Here is a 15592-nt window from a genome sequence, read left to right as displayed (position 1 = left end):
CCGATCAGCGAGTACCCCGCACACAGGATCGTAGGCAGCAGTGGCCGACCAATAAGTCTTTTAGGCATTCGGATTCGGAAATTATAGGTTGTTTGCCTGTGACTCGCTTATTCCTCTTACTTATTACTCTTATGGTAAGGCCGTAGTAATTAGCCTCCATAGGAGTCACTAAGGCCACATGTAAATTAGGAAATGAGAATAAAATATACGTGAATTCTCATGAACGAGAATGAAACTTACAGTCACTCTAAATTTATTAATCTCATCTACGTTCATAATTTATTTATTTTTTTTTTAAAAAAATAACAACGAATCTCAATCTCATATTCGTAAATTTGATCGAAATTTGATCGGGAATTAGAAAGAAAAAATTATAGCTTATGAACATGGTGATTAAGATGACAGTTATGAACATGATGATTCAGAACAATATCATTTATTTTTTTAATTCTAAAGGATTGGATTGGATAGTTACGAACATCATGATTCATAGCTCTTGAGATAATTGAAGCTTATCCCGAATTAGAAACAAGAAATTCCCTACACGTCTCTACTGCACAAAAGCCTTGCCATTCGGCATTCTGTTCTTCGTTCTCTGATGTCTAATTACACCTTCCATTTCAATTCTCAGAATTCTTCATTGATCCTTACAATCCCTCAATAATCATGCCTCACTTTCGCTCAATCTTCTCCAAATTTAAGTCTCCTAACAAATCCCTTTCTGCTTTTACATCGTCTTCTTCCCTTCATTACCTGCGCGCCAATGCCTCAACTTCTGGATCTCATTTCTCTTCTTTGATCTCCGATTTCGTTCAAAAACAACCAAATAACGCAAATTTCTCAAAATTTCCATCTGGGAATTGGCTGAAATACTTTGGTTTAAGAGGTTACAGCAGAGGCACGGTTCGGAGTTGCGTGGATTTGGTTAGAAGATTCAGTAGTGAGGCGGAACGAGAGTCTATAGAATATGATGTTGTTATCATTGGAGCCGGACCTGCTGGGCTATCTGCGGCGATTCGGTTGAAGCAAATGTGTCAAGAGAAGGGTGTTGATTTATCTGTTTGTGTAGTAGAGAAGGGCGCTGAAGTTGGTAAGCCGCTTGATCATACTCGGATGGATATTGATATGAAATGTGTGCAATTGTGTTTTGATTTGCGGTTTCTTGGATAATTGGCTTGTGTACTGTTGATTTGTTCTTTTTGTCTCTATTTCTGGATCATACATTGCTACAGAATCTGGGTTCATTTTGAGCTTTGCATTTTAGAATATACCAATTTGTTTGAGCTGTAACTTCTTGGACTTGAAAACATAGCTAGTTGAGTAGGGTCAAGTGTTGAGGAAGTGTTCTTGGGTTCGCCCTCTATGAGCAATGCCAAACGTCGTGGCAAGCGTCATGGCTAGGGATGAAGGTATGACAGGGGCTCATTCAAGCTTCTTTGTGTAATCCTTTGAGTTCAATGAGGGAGAGGAAGGCTTTATAAAAGCGGCTTTTGTCATTCTCAATCGCTTTAAGAAAAAGAGGAAGGTCAGTGTTTGGTTCTTTCTCCTTCACCTTCAAACACGGTAAACAAGGCTTGGTCTTCAAAAATAGTTAGGTCAGTTGAATCAAGGGGATTTCTACCAAGGTTTCTTCTTCTTTTCTCTCTTATAAAGGAAAAGGAGGTTCAGGTGAAGGAACTGGAGTTCAGTTCGTTCACTCGAATTAATTCATCTTTCATCTATTCTTTAGATTTAGAATTCTAACAAAGAAGGAGAGAAGGCGAAGACAGAGTGAAAGAAGGGAGAACATGAAAACGCCCTCCTTTTGTCATCCCTACAGCTTTCCAGATTTTGTATTGAATGCTTGGCGTAGCTAGGACCTAAAAATCATCTTTGAGCCTATATTGACACCCCTATTCGTTTGAATTAGGCTTGTAAAGAATGCCCACCAAGTTCAGATAAGGAAATGCTTCCCCCAACTATTAAAAGACTTGACGAAGGGACAAGTATGATCTTGATATGATTTTGTTGGATTGGATCCTTTTTATTGCTGGTTGGGGCTCCTTCCACTTTTTTTTTGTGGGCTGTTCTTTTTGTAGCCATTTTAACCAGTTGAGTAGGATATGATTGAGGAACATCTGAAGGACAGTCTCACAGCCTAGGGATGAATTTGCATGGAGTTGTTGATGCAACGGTGAAATACGTCAAGGGGATACATATCATGAACTTGATGCACCTGATGATCATTGAAATGAAAAGTTCATTTGAATGTTATTAGCTCTGATTTATTTTTCTTTTATTCTCATGGGAAGCAGCATTGCATTTTCATGGGCCCATTTTAAGTGTCTAGATCCTTTGTAGTCATGGAGATTTATGTTCCCCAATTTTTATGAATTCTTTTTCCTGTATAGATCCTTCTAACTCTTCTATTGTCTCTCAACAGGCGCTCATATCCTCTCTGGAAATGTTTTTGAACCCCGAGCATTGGATGAACTAATCCCCACATGGAAAGAAGATGAGGTTTATTTTATTTTTTTTTATTTATTTATTAGCTTTTCTTTCTCTTTTATAGAAATTCAGTCCTCCTAATGACAGATCGATTTTTTTTCTTTGAAATTATGTTTCCATACGAATAAAATAATTACTCTTGCATCTCTGAGATAGAAGGAACTTTTTGCTTCAGGAATTTCCAATAAGTGAATGTTAAAAACTTGCTTTTACTTAATTTTCTAATTTGTACCGGGAATTACAGATGATCCCTATTGACCATAGCATAACTAGAATAACTTCTAGCGATCATTTCTTTTTTATTCAAGATTTAATGTTTGCTGCCAATTATTTGCAGGCCCCTATCAGTGTCCCTGTAACTTCTGATAAGTTTCAGTTTCTAACAAAAAATCGTGCCTTTTCACTTCCTTCCCCGTTTAATAATGAAGGAAACTTTGTGATAAGGTACTTACTAATCATGTTTTGAATCAAGCATTAGTGACCATGTACGAATTTATACGCTACAAATCTCTCACACCTTATACTGTAGTGTCATACAATAATTCCTGGGGATTAGTTAAACTGCATGCAGATTAGTTGCACCATTATGGTTAACTAAAAGAATAATTTTCATGTAGTTAGTAGCCTAAGGTACATCAATGAAATCTAAAGACTCTTCGCTCTCTCTTATAAAATAAAATAAAGTAAAATAAAGATTCTTCATTCACATTGTATACATCTTTATGGATTTTTCAATGAAATATAAAGATTCTTCATTCACACTGCATACGTATTTATGCGGTTTCCCATAAGTTGGCTACACCAATTTAGCTGAAGAGACAGGAAAGTATTTATGGGGTACTATCTCTTCTTTTTCACTCGTTATTTTTTCATTAATCAAAGATGTTGGTATTGTATGGTTAGCATTGTTAAAATTTTATTGTTGCATTTTGCTTACTACATTTCATTTTATAATTCCTAAATTATCAGAAATTGAAATCTCCCCATGGAATATAACCTTTTGTATTCTTATTTGGATGTGGGGGAGGGAGTTTTTGCTTGTATTACACTTCTTCTTTGTATTGTTAAAATTTTTGCATGGCTTTCTTTTTTATTGAAAAAACTAAGAGATGTGCACTAAATTGTAGAGAAATACCCCATTTGCCAAAATCCATTATAGATTATTACTTTGTTTTTCTAATTCTTTTTATTGGACTGCTTTAAGTGCATGCTTCCTTGTTTTGTAGTTTAAGTCAGTTAGTTCGTTGGATGGGAATGAAAGCTGAAGAGTTGGGAGTAGAAATATATCCAGGATTTGCTGCTAAAGAGGTATTCATTCAAGTCCTTTCTTCTCAATGCTTATCAGCCCTTAGATGATATTCTCAAATTACATGGTGGATTTTACAGGTATTATATGATACAACAGATACAGTTGTTGGCATTAGAACTAATGACATGGGAGTAGCAAAAGATGGCTCAAAGAAGGATAATTTTCAACTTGGTGTAGATTTGAGAGGTTATATCTCTCTCTCTTTTTAATCTCTCTGTTTTAATGCTAACTTTAAACTAATGTGTAATGTCCTTTATCTTCTATGTAGGGCGCATAACGCTTCTGGCTGAGGGATGCCGAGGATCAATATCAGAGGTTTCATGAATAATATGCATCTGCTTGAGTTGGATATGATCAGACTTTCATTCTTCACCATGTAATGGAATCTTCCTTTTTTGTTTTGTCTGTGCAATGAAACAGAAATTAATTAAAAAATACAGTTTGAGGGAGAAAGTAAACGCTCAGCATCAGACGTATGCTTTGGGAATTAAAGAGGTACCCTTGAACATCACTCTCTTCCATTTGAGAGTTCATCTGTGGATGTTTCTAATTTTTAAATTCATGAGGACAACTATTTTTCCATATTTATATTTGAGCAGTGTTAAAAGTCAGATTTGGTACAGAGTGGAAATACGGAACATTCTTATGAAAGCTATATAAGATTTTTGTTACCTGGCTTGATATAATATTTTTGTTATTGACCACTATGATAAACTTTGCATTGCAACCAAGGGGTAACAAGTTTGGGGCTTGGCTCATCAGTTAGTTTACTGTTGATATATAACTCTCTGGCCCGGGCTTTAGTTGGTTATTCTCTAGCTCGGTACTGTTTCCGAGATAGATTTCTGGGAATGGAAAAGAGGAAAAATGAACTCATTTTTTCTTCTTGAACTTTAGCTGCTCTTGATAGGCGACTCAAAAGATGAATTAAAAATAATTACTTTGTTACGTTCCACATAGAAAAGAAAATTTTTGTTTCTTGTTTCACCAAGGAAAAATAGGAAATATTTACAATTGAATGAGTAATTGTACATACTCAGGTGTGGGAAATAGACGAGGACAAACATGATCCAGGAGCTGTGCTTCATACTTTGGGTTGGCCCTTGAATCATAAGACGTATGGAGGCTCGTTTTTGTACCACATGAAGGATAGACAGGTAATACATTATTTTATATGTGTAGTATATTGTCTATATGACCCAAATGAGGGGGTTATTGTAATTTATTTCTGAGTGGTCTAGTTTAATGTTTCATTCTCCATAATAAGATATATTTTACGTAGTAAATCTTCAATCAACCCAAAAGTTTAAGTTGATGGGTTTTAACACTCTTCCTCACATGTGGGATTAAAACTTGTACACTTATTTGAAGCCAAATTCTTGCAGTTAATTGAACTTAAGTTTCATCCCCAACCATCTCCGTTCATGTACATACTTTAAACCTTTTGCAGAAGGATTTTCATTGTATATTCTGCTAGACAACTATTTATTGTGTCATCAAAGTCCTGGTCATTTTTGCCCGTATCTTTCACTTCAATTTCTACTGAGCATACTGCAACCTTGTTTATTGGCACGTAGTTCCCTGATAGTTCCTTTGGTTTCAAAGCCGTTTTTATGCACGACTTCACGAGCAATATGCTATTTGTGTCTTTTTTCTCTAACTCAAGCTTCCCTTAAATTTACAGATTTCTATTGGCCTTGTAGTTGCTCTAAATTATCAGAATCCTTTCTTGAATCCTTATGAAGAATTTCAGGTAAAATATTCTTTTTGTATTATTTGCATTGGCATTCACCTCTCAAGAATCCCTATTGAGCCCATTAAAAATATTTATTTAGCCTGACATGATTTTTGTGTCTGTTAGAAATTAAAACATCATCCTGTCATCAAAGCACTTCTAGAAGGTGGGACAGTTGTGCAATATGGGGCTCGAACGTTAAATGAAGGCGGTCTTCAGGTGTGCAAACCTTTCTTTTCTGTAAAGTTTCACTCAATTGCGTTATACTTCTTTGAGTTTTCAAGAAAATGTCATCGCTCTACATTGAAGGGTCTTTGGAATTAGGCAAATTTAAAATTAAAATCAACATGCAATCTAAAGTTATTCATTTTTACTGTTTGCATCTTTGATATCTTATTGGCTAGTTAAGGTTAATGAAAAGAAGAATGGATATCCATAAACTGGTTGTTATTTGTTATCATTAAACTTAAATTGTAAGTAATTGCCGCAGATTCAGTTGTGAACTGCCTGAGAAGGATTTATGAATTTCATTTTCTGTAACTATCATTTACTATCAAATAGGAATATGATACAAGTTGAATTTCAGTCTATTCCATATCCAGTTTTCCCGGGTGGAGCAATTATTGGATGTTCAGCTGGCTTTTTAAATGTACCAAAGATTAAGGGAACACACACTGCAATGAAGTCAGGTACTTCTCAAAATTCTCTGATTTGTAATTCATCTAACGCTTTAAGAGTAGCAGTTCATTCTATATCACTTCTGAGGAAGCTATCTTTTCTGTTTTTATTGAACTCATTTCTTTCTTTAGCCAAGTTCAAGACGTCTCCATGACCGCAACTCTTGTTTCCTTCTTAATATTGGCTCCTCTCTTTACTTCTTCAGTTTCACAGTCTTAAAAACATCCTAATTAAGTAAAATAAACAATCAAAGACTGATATCTTACGCCTTCTAGTGTTCTCAAGTGTAGCTCAAACTGGTTGCTTGCCTTACGCCTTCTGGATTGTAATTAAGACAAGCAAACTTTTACGTTTTCTGGTCCGAGTTCCCGGCAACATTACTTTGACTAATATAACATTTTCTACTAAATAAACTGAGGCTTTGTTTGTGAGAACGTGTTGATAAATGTTTCAGTTTAGTTCTTTCAAAAGTAATATCACTCTCTTTGTTCTGGTTTTGCCATCGTAAAGTCAGGTGGTAGATAATACTGATGTCTTGAGGGCAAAAAAATTTATATTAAAAGTATCTGTTCATATTTTCTTTTCATGATTGCTGATAGTATAGCAGAACTTCTTCGGAAGAAGTATTTTAGACGTTCGGATTCTCTGTTTATCGTTTTTTTTTTTTTTTTTCATGTTTACCATAATTAAACCAAGATTCCTGTGGCAAACTTCCCATAGAAGTTGCTGTGTACTCTTCTTTTCTTATCCATTTGCCCCCACCCCCTTGATGAATTGTTTTCAATGAATACAGTAATATCTGTACAATACTACATAATTCAATGTCTTCCGAAATACTTGCTTTTGTCACTCTTCATGGATATAATGTTCAAATGCCTACTTTCTAACAGGAATGCTGGCAGCTGAGGCTGCATTTGACACTCTTCATGGAGGCTTGAAAATGGATGTGTACTGGGATAGTTTGCGAGGTTCCTGGATATGGGAAGAACTATATCGGGCTCGGAACTATCGACCTGTAGGCAGCTGTTCTTCTCTTCCCATTTTTTTATAGATGGAGAGTAAAAAGTTTTTGCTAAAATGTGCTGTAATTTTGTTGTTGCAGGCATTCGAGCATGGTCTTATCCCGGGCTTGACCCTAAGTGCCCTGGAGCAGTACGTATTCGTCCTCACCTTCAGCTGTTTACTAGCACTTAATATTGTTATTTATGTGTGTGAAGACTATTCAGATCTCTCATGTTCTTTCAGTTCAGTGACAATTTTAACACAATTTTTTTTTCTGCCTGCAGCTATGTGCTTAAAGGAAGGTCCCCTCTCACACTAAAGCATGGGAAACCTGACCACCAAGCTACAGATGTGAGTATTTCTTATTTCAAAATCTTGCATCTTATTTGTCGGATTAAGAAACATAATAATAAAGCTACAGTTTCCAAGTAATAATAAAGATCAAAATTCTATTTTATTTTGAATCTCTGATCTTTGTTGTCATTTATGAAGGTTGCAAGTTTACATACTCCGATCGAATATCCAAAGCATGATAGTCTTCTGTCATTCGATGTGCCGACCTCGCTACACAGGTAACTTCCTTTCTGTAGTTGAACAGGCAATTACCCGCTTCTCACTGATTGTATCTTGTGTGTGGTATAATCCCTAAACTGGTCTGAATAAAATGAAGTGGTGCTTGATAAGTTCTTTCTTTTATTTGTATGGATTTACAAGAGTTCAGTGCGCTACTCCTGGGATGCATTCTCTTCCTCCAAAAACTAAAATAAAATAAGAAAAACACAAGAGGAGGAAAAGTAAGAACTGGAAACTATACTTAGTAGGGAGGACACATCACTATGCTAAGGTAAATGTTAGCTTTAGTTATTTATAAGTTCTGAAGAACTGACGGCATTCGGTGGATTGTTAGGCCTTTATGGTTTGATTGTTGGGAAGGGGGAGCCTACGCTGATGATTATTAGGGACTGGTAGGCTCTTATGGTTTATGGTTTATGTAATAGCTCATGTCTACTGCTAGCAAATATTGTTCTTTTTGGGCTCTTCTCCTTTCGGGCTTTCCTTCAAGGTTTTTAAAATGCGTCTGCTAGGGAGAGGTTTCCACACCGTTATAAAGAATGTTTTGTTCCCCTCTCTAACCGATGTGGGATCTCACAATCCACCTTCTTTTGAGGCCCAACATCCTCGCTGACACTCATTCCTCTCTCCAATCGATGTGAGATCTCATAATCCACCCCCCTTAAGGCCCCAGCGTCCTCGCTAGCACACCGCCCGGTGTGCACCCCCCTTCAAGGGCTCAGTGTCCTCGTTGGCACACTGCTTGGTGTCTAGCTCTGATACCATTTGTAACAACCCAAGCCCACCGCTAGTAGATATTGTCCTCTTTGGGCTTCCCCTTAAGATTTTTAAAACGCGTATGCTAGGGAGAGGTTGCCACACCCTTACAAAGAATGATTTGTTTTCCTCTCCAACCAATGTGAGATCTCAAACTTTAATTGTTTGGAAGGAGGAGCCTACACCCTGCTGATGATTATTAGGAACTGGTAGGCTCTTATGGTTTAATTATTGGGAAAGGGGACCCTCCACCCCCGACCCCTAAGCTGTCTTTGGTTTTTGTGGAATACAATTCCCTATTTGATGTTTCTTTAAAAAAGAAAAGTAAAGAAAAAGAACTGACATGAGGTAAAGTTGAATGTTAATATTGTTGCTATCAGTTTGTCTACTAGAGGCACTAAGTTTCCTTTGCAATGATACTTGTTAATTGATGACCTGATCACTTTTTTCATGGTGAGAAAGCGTGGCATTTTTCTCTTTTTCTGATATTTATGCGGTCTTCCAGCCATTGATGAATGATTGAAAATGTGTATATGAATCATATAGGAGCAACACAAACCATGAACATGATCAGCCAGCACACCTTCGCTTAAGGGACCCTAAGATTCCCGAGGAAGTAAATTTGAAAGAATACGCTGCACCCGAGTCAAGATATTGTCCCGCACGTGTATACGAGTAATACATATAAACACCAACGCTCGTATCGTATACTTGAAAACTTTCATCTGATCATTGCTAATTGTGTGTATGCTTTGAGTGGTATCATAGGTACATACCTGATGAAAACAACCAGATGAAGTTGCAGATTAATGCTCAAAACTGTCTTCATTGCAAGGTAATGTCCACTGCATTTGACCTTTCATTTGAACTACTTGTTACAGTTTCTGGTGTTGAGTTCCTGCCTGCATTTTCCCTTTGGCTCATGCTGGCAGGAAGAATGTTGTATGGTTGTTGCGTCTTTGTTGAATCAATGATACTTTTTGTTTCAGGCTTGTGATATTAAGGACCCGAAACAGAACATCGAGTGGAGCGTCCCGGAGGGCGGTGGCGGTCCTGGCTACTCCGTCATGTAAAATGTATAGAATGGTGTGGGAATTGTTCGAGAATAAATGAGCTTCTGTTCCAAAACTTTTGCTCAAATCGAAGAACTTTCATCTTTGCTAATAAACCAAATGTTTCCCTCACTTTTGAACTCTACTTCTATCTATAAGATCTTTTTGACGAATGATTTCAAAATACAAGCTAAGTTCGGATAACGGTAAAAGTATAGTATTTTTTTTATAATATTTGAAAACTAAAAAAAATCTTTTAGGTTATTACGAAAAACTCCCCTATATGTTTAAATCTGTTAATAAATTTAATAATACATTGACTTTGTGTAACAAATTTTAATAAATGTTTGTAACAAATGTCTTAATTGAGATAAGATTTATTCAAATGATTGGGGAAAAATGGAAAACTATTGAAGCCTATTATTGAGATATGTTCCATGTAATTTATTTCAATAAGTAAAAAATTAATTTTTTAAAAACGTATTTAAATAATATTACACAAAAAAAAATTATTTCGACATGTCGATATTTTCATATCTCCAGGTTTGATATCGACATACAATGACATTTTCAGTGAATTATATCATAAAAGTAATAGAAATTATAAATTTTATTAAAAAAAATGTATATATATGGTAACTTTTCACAAATATTGACCAACATCCACATTTTAACTATATTTTCATAAAATAGGTATAAAAAAAAAAGCAATTTTTTTTTTACTCAAATTATTAAAAAAAACTTAACAGAAAATTGAAATGGTTACTCAATCGAACCGGTAAGCAAATAGTTACCCTGGTCCAGATTGTAATAGCTAACCAAACCGGTAAGCAAATAGTTACCCTGGTCCAGATTGTAATAGCTCAAGTACGCTGCTAGCAGATATTGTCTGCTTCCTTTTACGTATCGTCATTAGCCTCACAGTTTTAAAACGCGTACGTTAGGAAGAGGTTTTCACACCCTTGTAAGGAATGCTTAGTTCTCCTCTTCAACCAATGTGGGATCTCATATCGATATAGGCTATCGTTTGACACATATCCAGCACTTGTTTGACATAGACAAGTAATGACACGATAGGAACAACATCAGCAACTGTAATATCCACAAATTAATAACAAATCATCTACCACTTTGTTGTCTACAGATAAAGAACTTCAAAAAAGCAAATGAGCATATGATGCTTGAGGGGATGGGAACCGTGAGTTCAGAAAGCAAATGTATGGAATGTGCTACCTAAGTAATGAATGCAACTAAATTGACTTCTAACAGTAACGTTCTCAGACAGTGAGCCATATCTTTTCTTTACAAACAAACTATTCTCGACGTAGTTGGTCATGAAAATCACCTTGTTTCAACAAGAGGTAGGAGGAGGCTTCGTGTCCGATGCAGCGTCTTTTGAGCTTTGAGGAGATATGGATCGTTTCATTCTGATGTCTCCAGCCTGCTGCTGCTGAAGCTGATGCAGCTGCTGGTACTGAAAATGCTGTTGCTGTTGCTGTTGCTGTTGGGATTGTATTTGAAGTTGCTGAAACTGCTGCGCAGTTAACAAAGTATGAACTGCTTGATTGTTTGGAGGATAGAATTGTTGGCCGCCTCCAAAGGAAGCGAAGTTTGTGATTGATCTACCGTTTGGCATTGCTTGGCCAGTCAAAACTTTCAAATGCTGAATTTCTTCTTTCAGTGCTTCATTTAAAGCTGTCAAAAGAGAAACTTTTATCAATTTGTGAGAAATCTGCCTCCCATATCTAACTTCCTCTCAGAGCTAAGTCAAGGAGAACTCGATTTCGATTTTTCTTTTAATGATAAGTCAACGTTTCATTGATACAAATCGAAAAAAATACAAGGACATCTAAAAAGACAAGCCCTCGAAGCGAAACTCTACCTAAAGGAAGGGGATCCAATCAAGTAAAATGTAAAGAGACTTTGCACCAACTAAGAAGCACATATACAGATACAAGGCATGGACACGGTGACATCTCGTTTTTTTCAATCTATGACACAGATACAACAAGGACACACTTAATAAGTGCTCGATGCATGCCTAATCAATGTTGGATCTACTTTGACTTTGTACAACTAGTGATCTATTGCACTAACAAGTGTCTGATACATGTCCAATAAGTGTATGGCACATACTGAACACGCACATGTTAAAGACTCTATTGTTCATTCCCCCCCCCCCCCCCCCNCAAGAACCTAAAACGGAAAATGGCGAAGGAACTCAATTGTCACTAAAATCTATGTGAAGCTAACGAAAAGCCAAACATGGGAGGACTCCAGTTCATTAACTACTTAAATATAGAGTTAGAAGCACTAGTGTACCACTCCCATCTAATGAACTCCCAAATGAAACCCCAAGAAAAATGCTAACGTCAATAGAATCTCATCCTCGCACCATGCCTTTCACCCAAAAAAGAAGTTGGCACCTTCCAACTTCAAGATGCCTTCCTTTCCTGGAAGTTTGTGAGATCCCACGTCAGTTCGAGAGGGGAATGAATCATTCATTATAAGGGTGTGGAAATCTCTCCCTAGCAGACGTGTTTAAAAACCTTGAGGGGAAGTCCGAAAGGAAAAGCCTAAAGATGATAATATCTACGGTGTGCTTGGACTGTTACAAAGTCTGTCAATCAATTTCCTACAACTATATCCATTCTAACTGCATTAAGTACCTGACTGCTATCCACATTCTTAAGGTGATACATGCAACCCAAGTATGGCTTCAGACCAACTCATTTATTTTCTCTCTCTCTCAACAAGACACATCCTGCAATTGTTAAAGAGCTATGTACTAATGCATCATTTGATCAACTTTTCTTTGTATTCAACTCTAATGCATGGCCAATTGTATCATTCCAGTACCAAGCCCTGATGGACCTTACACTGCAAAAGCTCCTATGGTGTTGTATGAAGGGAAGAGTAGACAAATATAAATGCGGCAGACACCTAAAAAATGTAATAACAGAGAAGGAGGCTCTTACCATCTTGCAGGTGAACCTGCTGTTCCATTGTCTGCAATCGCAGCTTTAATTCACTGTTCTCGGCAGTGATACCATTTGCATCTCTCTGGTTGAAAGACAATTAAAAAAAATGATATCATTCCACAAGTGAAATGCAGATAAAATAGAACGTGGGACTCTAAATGATGTGAATATAGAATAAGCATAACAATAATAACACAATCAACCTGTAAGAGAGTCAACTGAGTAGACAAGGAAGTTGCCTCTGTTTGCAATGTTTGAACTTTCCTTTCAAGCTCAGCAATGTACCGCATCTTTCGTTCCTTTGACCGTGCAGCTGACTGTCTGTTCGCCCATATCCTATGCATTGGATAACAGAGAAAATTACGAACACAATAACTAAAAGACATGAAAAAACAGATATGAACCTCTTTCCAGTCTCAAACATGAAAAAAATGGAGGAAACATGTTTTAGAATGGAGAGGAAGCATATTGAAAAACAAACTCTAGGTCCTTAAGATAAGAGATGAATGAAACATAATCCATAACCAATGCAGATAGATTTTCTAAAGCTGAACCACTGCATGATACAAAAGATTGTGGTTCCTTTTTTTTCAAGCAGAAAATCATCAAGGTCTTGATATCTTCTGAAGCACGATAACCGACAAAGTTAATTCCATTAAAAGTGAAATTATATGGAAATGCATAATCCCGTACATTTTTCATCATACACGCAAAACTTTAGGATGCTCTGAAATGGGTGTTTAAGAAATCAAATCAAAAGTCCTCAAACCAAACACATAACGAAACAAGTGGTAGGAATTGAAGGAACAAGGAGAAGCACACGACAGCAGATATGAGCAAACTTTGGTTTAATACAAAGTAATACTGCACAAATAAGGGGAGGCCCCAAGGTCTATCACTTGTTTTGGTAAAAGGGCGTAATCTCACACACACACACAAAAAATGGCAAAGTAATAACCACAAGGAAGAAATCATGAAACTAAAAAATAGTAGTTGTTAAGCCAACCTAACCTGTTGTCAAACATCAACAAAAAAATATTGTGGGATTCCACATCGGTTGGGGAGGAGAACAAAGCATTCTTCATAAGAGTGTGGAAATTTCTCCCTAGCAAACGTGTTTTAAAAACCTCGTGGGAAAGCCCAAAGAAGACAATATCTGCTAGTGGTGGCCTTGGGTCGTTACAAATATATATATATATTATTTGAATACCATCATACAGGTCTCTCAAATTACATTAAAATATGAAAGTCCGTTGCATTACATGCATAAAATGAAAAGCAAAGATGATGCTGACTAGAAAATGGGCAAACATAGCAGAGCATGTAGAATCTGTTTTGAATACATCATAAAAGACTACGCCAAGAAAAGTAGACTGTCACTTTCTTTTCACGTCAAACAAAATGGAAAGGAGTTGTGAAGGAAATATACCTTTTTGCACGTTTGGGGTCAATCAACGCAAGCTCAGCAAGCTTAGCAGCTGACACGGCTTTCTTGGAGTCAGCTGCAGAGGCTTCTTCAGACCCCGTGACAAGCATCTCAGGTTTGATGTTTGTCAAGCCGTCCATGGACTGGCTATGCTGATGTCTAACTCTCGGCCTCTCCTTCAAACCAACAGCAATATCATCTGTAGAAGTAGCCGCTGCTTCTACAACAGAGGAAGATGAATCACCCACTTGAGTAGCAGAAGTACCAGTGGAGGAATTGAATTTATCCATGTCAAGGTACATGGACAACAAATCTTCCTCAGTATCATCGGAAAGAGAAGGCCCATCACCACCGCCAATGATACCAAGGTCACTATCGAAACAGATATCATCTGGGAGGGTCAGAATCTCTGAATGAGCACGTCTGTGACCAACATTTCGCCGCGGATTTTCAGGCATTCGACTAATATCATGGCTAAACCGATTGGAATCGGTGGACATTCCACGGCCAGATTGACCCCAATCGGAATTACCACTCGGAGCCAATGGAGGCAATGACATTGAAGACGAGGCTGCCTCAGATTTTCCATTGAAACTACTTTCAGCCGATGAAAACCCCGAGTAACGAGTTGATTCGTGCAGAAATCCTCCCCCACGGCATTGGGGCTTCTCGTTGTCCATCAGCTCAGAACACGCTTATAAAGCAACTAAATAAGAAGGAAACTCAAAGCGGCAGATTCTTCTTCCCTTCGAAGCAACAAGCAGATTGAATCAAACCTCGAAGAAACTCAAGCACATTACGGATCAAGTGACTGAAATGAACAGAACGAAGAAAAAGAGCAAATTAAAAAGAGCAGGAGAGTAGATTGCAAAAAACCAAACCAAAACCAGAGATCTGAATCATCAATGTATTCAAAATGGGTCAAGAAAACTAAAATCAACCAGAAGAACAGTGAAGAAGCTAACGATAAAAGGATTTATAACACAACACAGAAAAAGACTTACAGAATGCAATCAAATTAAACTAGACAGAAAATTTTCATGAAACAAGCAAAACTCCACGACGTTCCGAAATGAGTGATGAAGGAATCGAATCAAAAGCCCTCAAAACAAACACACATTACGAATCAAGTGGTGTAAATCGAAGAACACAACAGCCAATGCGTAGAGGACAAGAAACAAAACAACAACCCGAAATCGAAATCGTCAATGCGTTCAAAATGGGTCGAAAAAAACACTGAAAATTGAGAGAGATGAGTTCGAGAGAAGCTGTAGAGAGGGAATCGAACCCGAATTCACGCCATCGACCCAAATAAATGTGAATGATTTCTATTTTTTCGTAATGAAATAAAATATTATTACCATTGCCCTGCTCTTCATTCCTTTCCTCCTTGGAAGAGCATCCCTCCGACAATTTCACTGAAATTTCGGGTAGGTTTGAAACAAATTTATATTGAACATTATATTCCGATATGATCTTCATTTTTCTATACTCATCTGTCACGTAAACCTTAAAATTAGTTCATATTATATGTTTATGTGTGACGAAAATCTAAATTTAACATAGTCACCTTACTTATTATATCTATAGATC

The 15592-nt window shown here is 37.0% G+C and overlaps 2 protein-coding genes across 5 annotated transcripts; one reads left to right on the top strand and one right to left on the bottom strand.

The window, feature by feature from the left end:
• Positions 1 to 484: 484 nt before the first annotated feature.
• LOC111791284 (electron transfer flavoprotein-ubiquinone oxidoreductase, mitochondrial) lies at positions 485 to 9761 on the top strand. The gene is made up of 18 exons (XM_023672562.1): positions 485 to 1090; positions 2423 to 2499; positions 2825 to 2931; positions 3714 to 3795; positions 3874 to 3982; positions 4065 to 4111; positions 4217 to 4291; positions 4837 to 4953; positions 5481 to 5549; positions 5658 to 5750; positions 6118 to 6220; positions 7100 to 7224; positions 7312 to 7361; positions 7496 to 7562; positions 7704 to 7783; positions 9087 to 9215; positions 9309 to 9375; positions 9530 to 9761. Exons 1-18 carry the CDS (start codon positions 667 to 669, stop codon positions 9611 to 9613), a joined length of 1905 nt encoding a protein of 634 aa, XP_023528330.1. The 5' UTR covers positions 485 to 666; the 3' UTR covers positions 9614 to 9761.
• Positions 9762 to 10668: 907 nt separating this feature from the next.
• LOC111789684 (probable transcription factor PosF21) lies at positions 10669 to 15463 on the bottom strand. Of its 4 annotated transcripts, none has more exons than XM_023670332.1 (5): positions 15361 to 15463; positions 14003 to 14810; positions 12777 to 12909; positions 12571 to 12655; positions 10669 to 11287 (listed from the first exon to the last, which is right to left on the bottom strand). In XM_023670332.1, the coding sequence occupies exons 2-5, from the start codon at positions 14677 to 14679 to the stop codon at positions 10944 to 10946; spliced, it is 1239 nt and encodes a 412-aa protein (XP_023526100.1). In that variant the 5' UTR covers positions 14680 to 14810; positions 15361 to 15463; the 3' UTR covers positions 10669 to 10943. The 4 variants fall into 4 exon arrangements, with proteins under 4 accessions (XP_023526100.1, XP_023526104.1, XP_023526101.1 ...); XM_023670336.1 differs by lacking the exon at positions 15361 to 15463 and adding an exon at positions 15288 to 15330; XM_023670333.1 differs by lacking the exon at positions 15361 to 15463 and adding an exon at positions 15004 to 15281.
• Positions 15464 to 15592: the final 129 nt, after the last annotated feature.

Source organism: Cucurbita pepo, chromosome LG03 (genome assembly GCF_002806865.2).
Source record: "Cucurbita pepo subsp. pepo cultivar mu-cu-16 chromosome LG03, ASM280686v2, whole genome shotgun sequence".
In the NCBI taxonomy this organism is placed as follows: Eukaryota; Viridiplantae; Streptophyta; class Magnoliopsida; order Cucurbitales; family Cucurbitaceae; genus Cucurbita; species Cucurbita pepo.
Note: the sequence above shows the minus strand (reverse complement) of the source record. Positions and strands in the feature narration are given on the sequence as shown.

Bases quoted from the DNA above. Each gene is read 5' to 3' on its own strand.
- LOC111791284 (XM_023672562.1), top strand. From the start codon at position 667: ATGCCTCACTTTCGCTCAATCTTCTCCAAATTTAAGTCTCCTAACAAA. The intron at 5,550-5,657 runs GTAAAATATTCT...TGTGTCTGTTAG, and splicing joins ATCCTTATGAAGAATTTCAG to AAATTAAAACATCATCCTGT. The intron at 9,376-9,529 runs GTAATGTCCACT...TTTTTGTTTCAG, and splicing joins AAAACTGTCTTCATTGCAAG to GCTTGTGATATTAAGGACCC.
- LOC111789684 (XM_023670332.1), bottom strand. From the start codon at position 14,679: ATGGACAACGAGAAGCCCCAATGCCGTGGGGGAGGATTTCTGCACGAA. The intron at 12,910-14,002 runs GTATATTTCCTT...TCCAATGCATAG, and splicing joins GACCCCAAACGTGCAAAAAG to GATATGGGCGAACAGACAGT. The intron at 12,656-12,776 runs GTTGATTGTGTT...TCTTTCAACCAG, and splicing joins CTCAGTTGACTCTCTTACAG to AGAGATGCAAATGGTATCAC.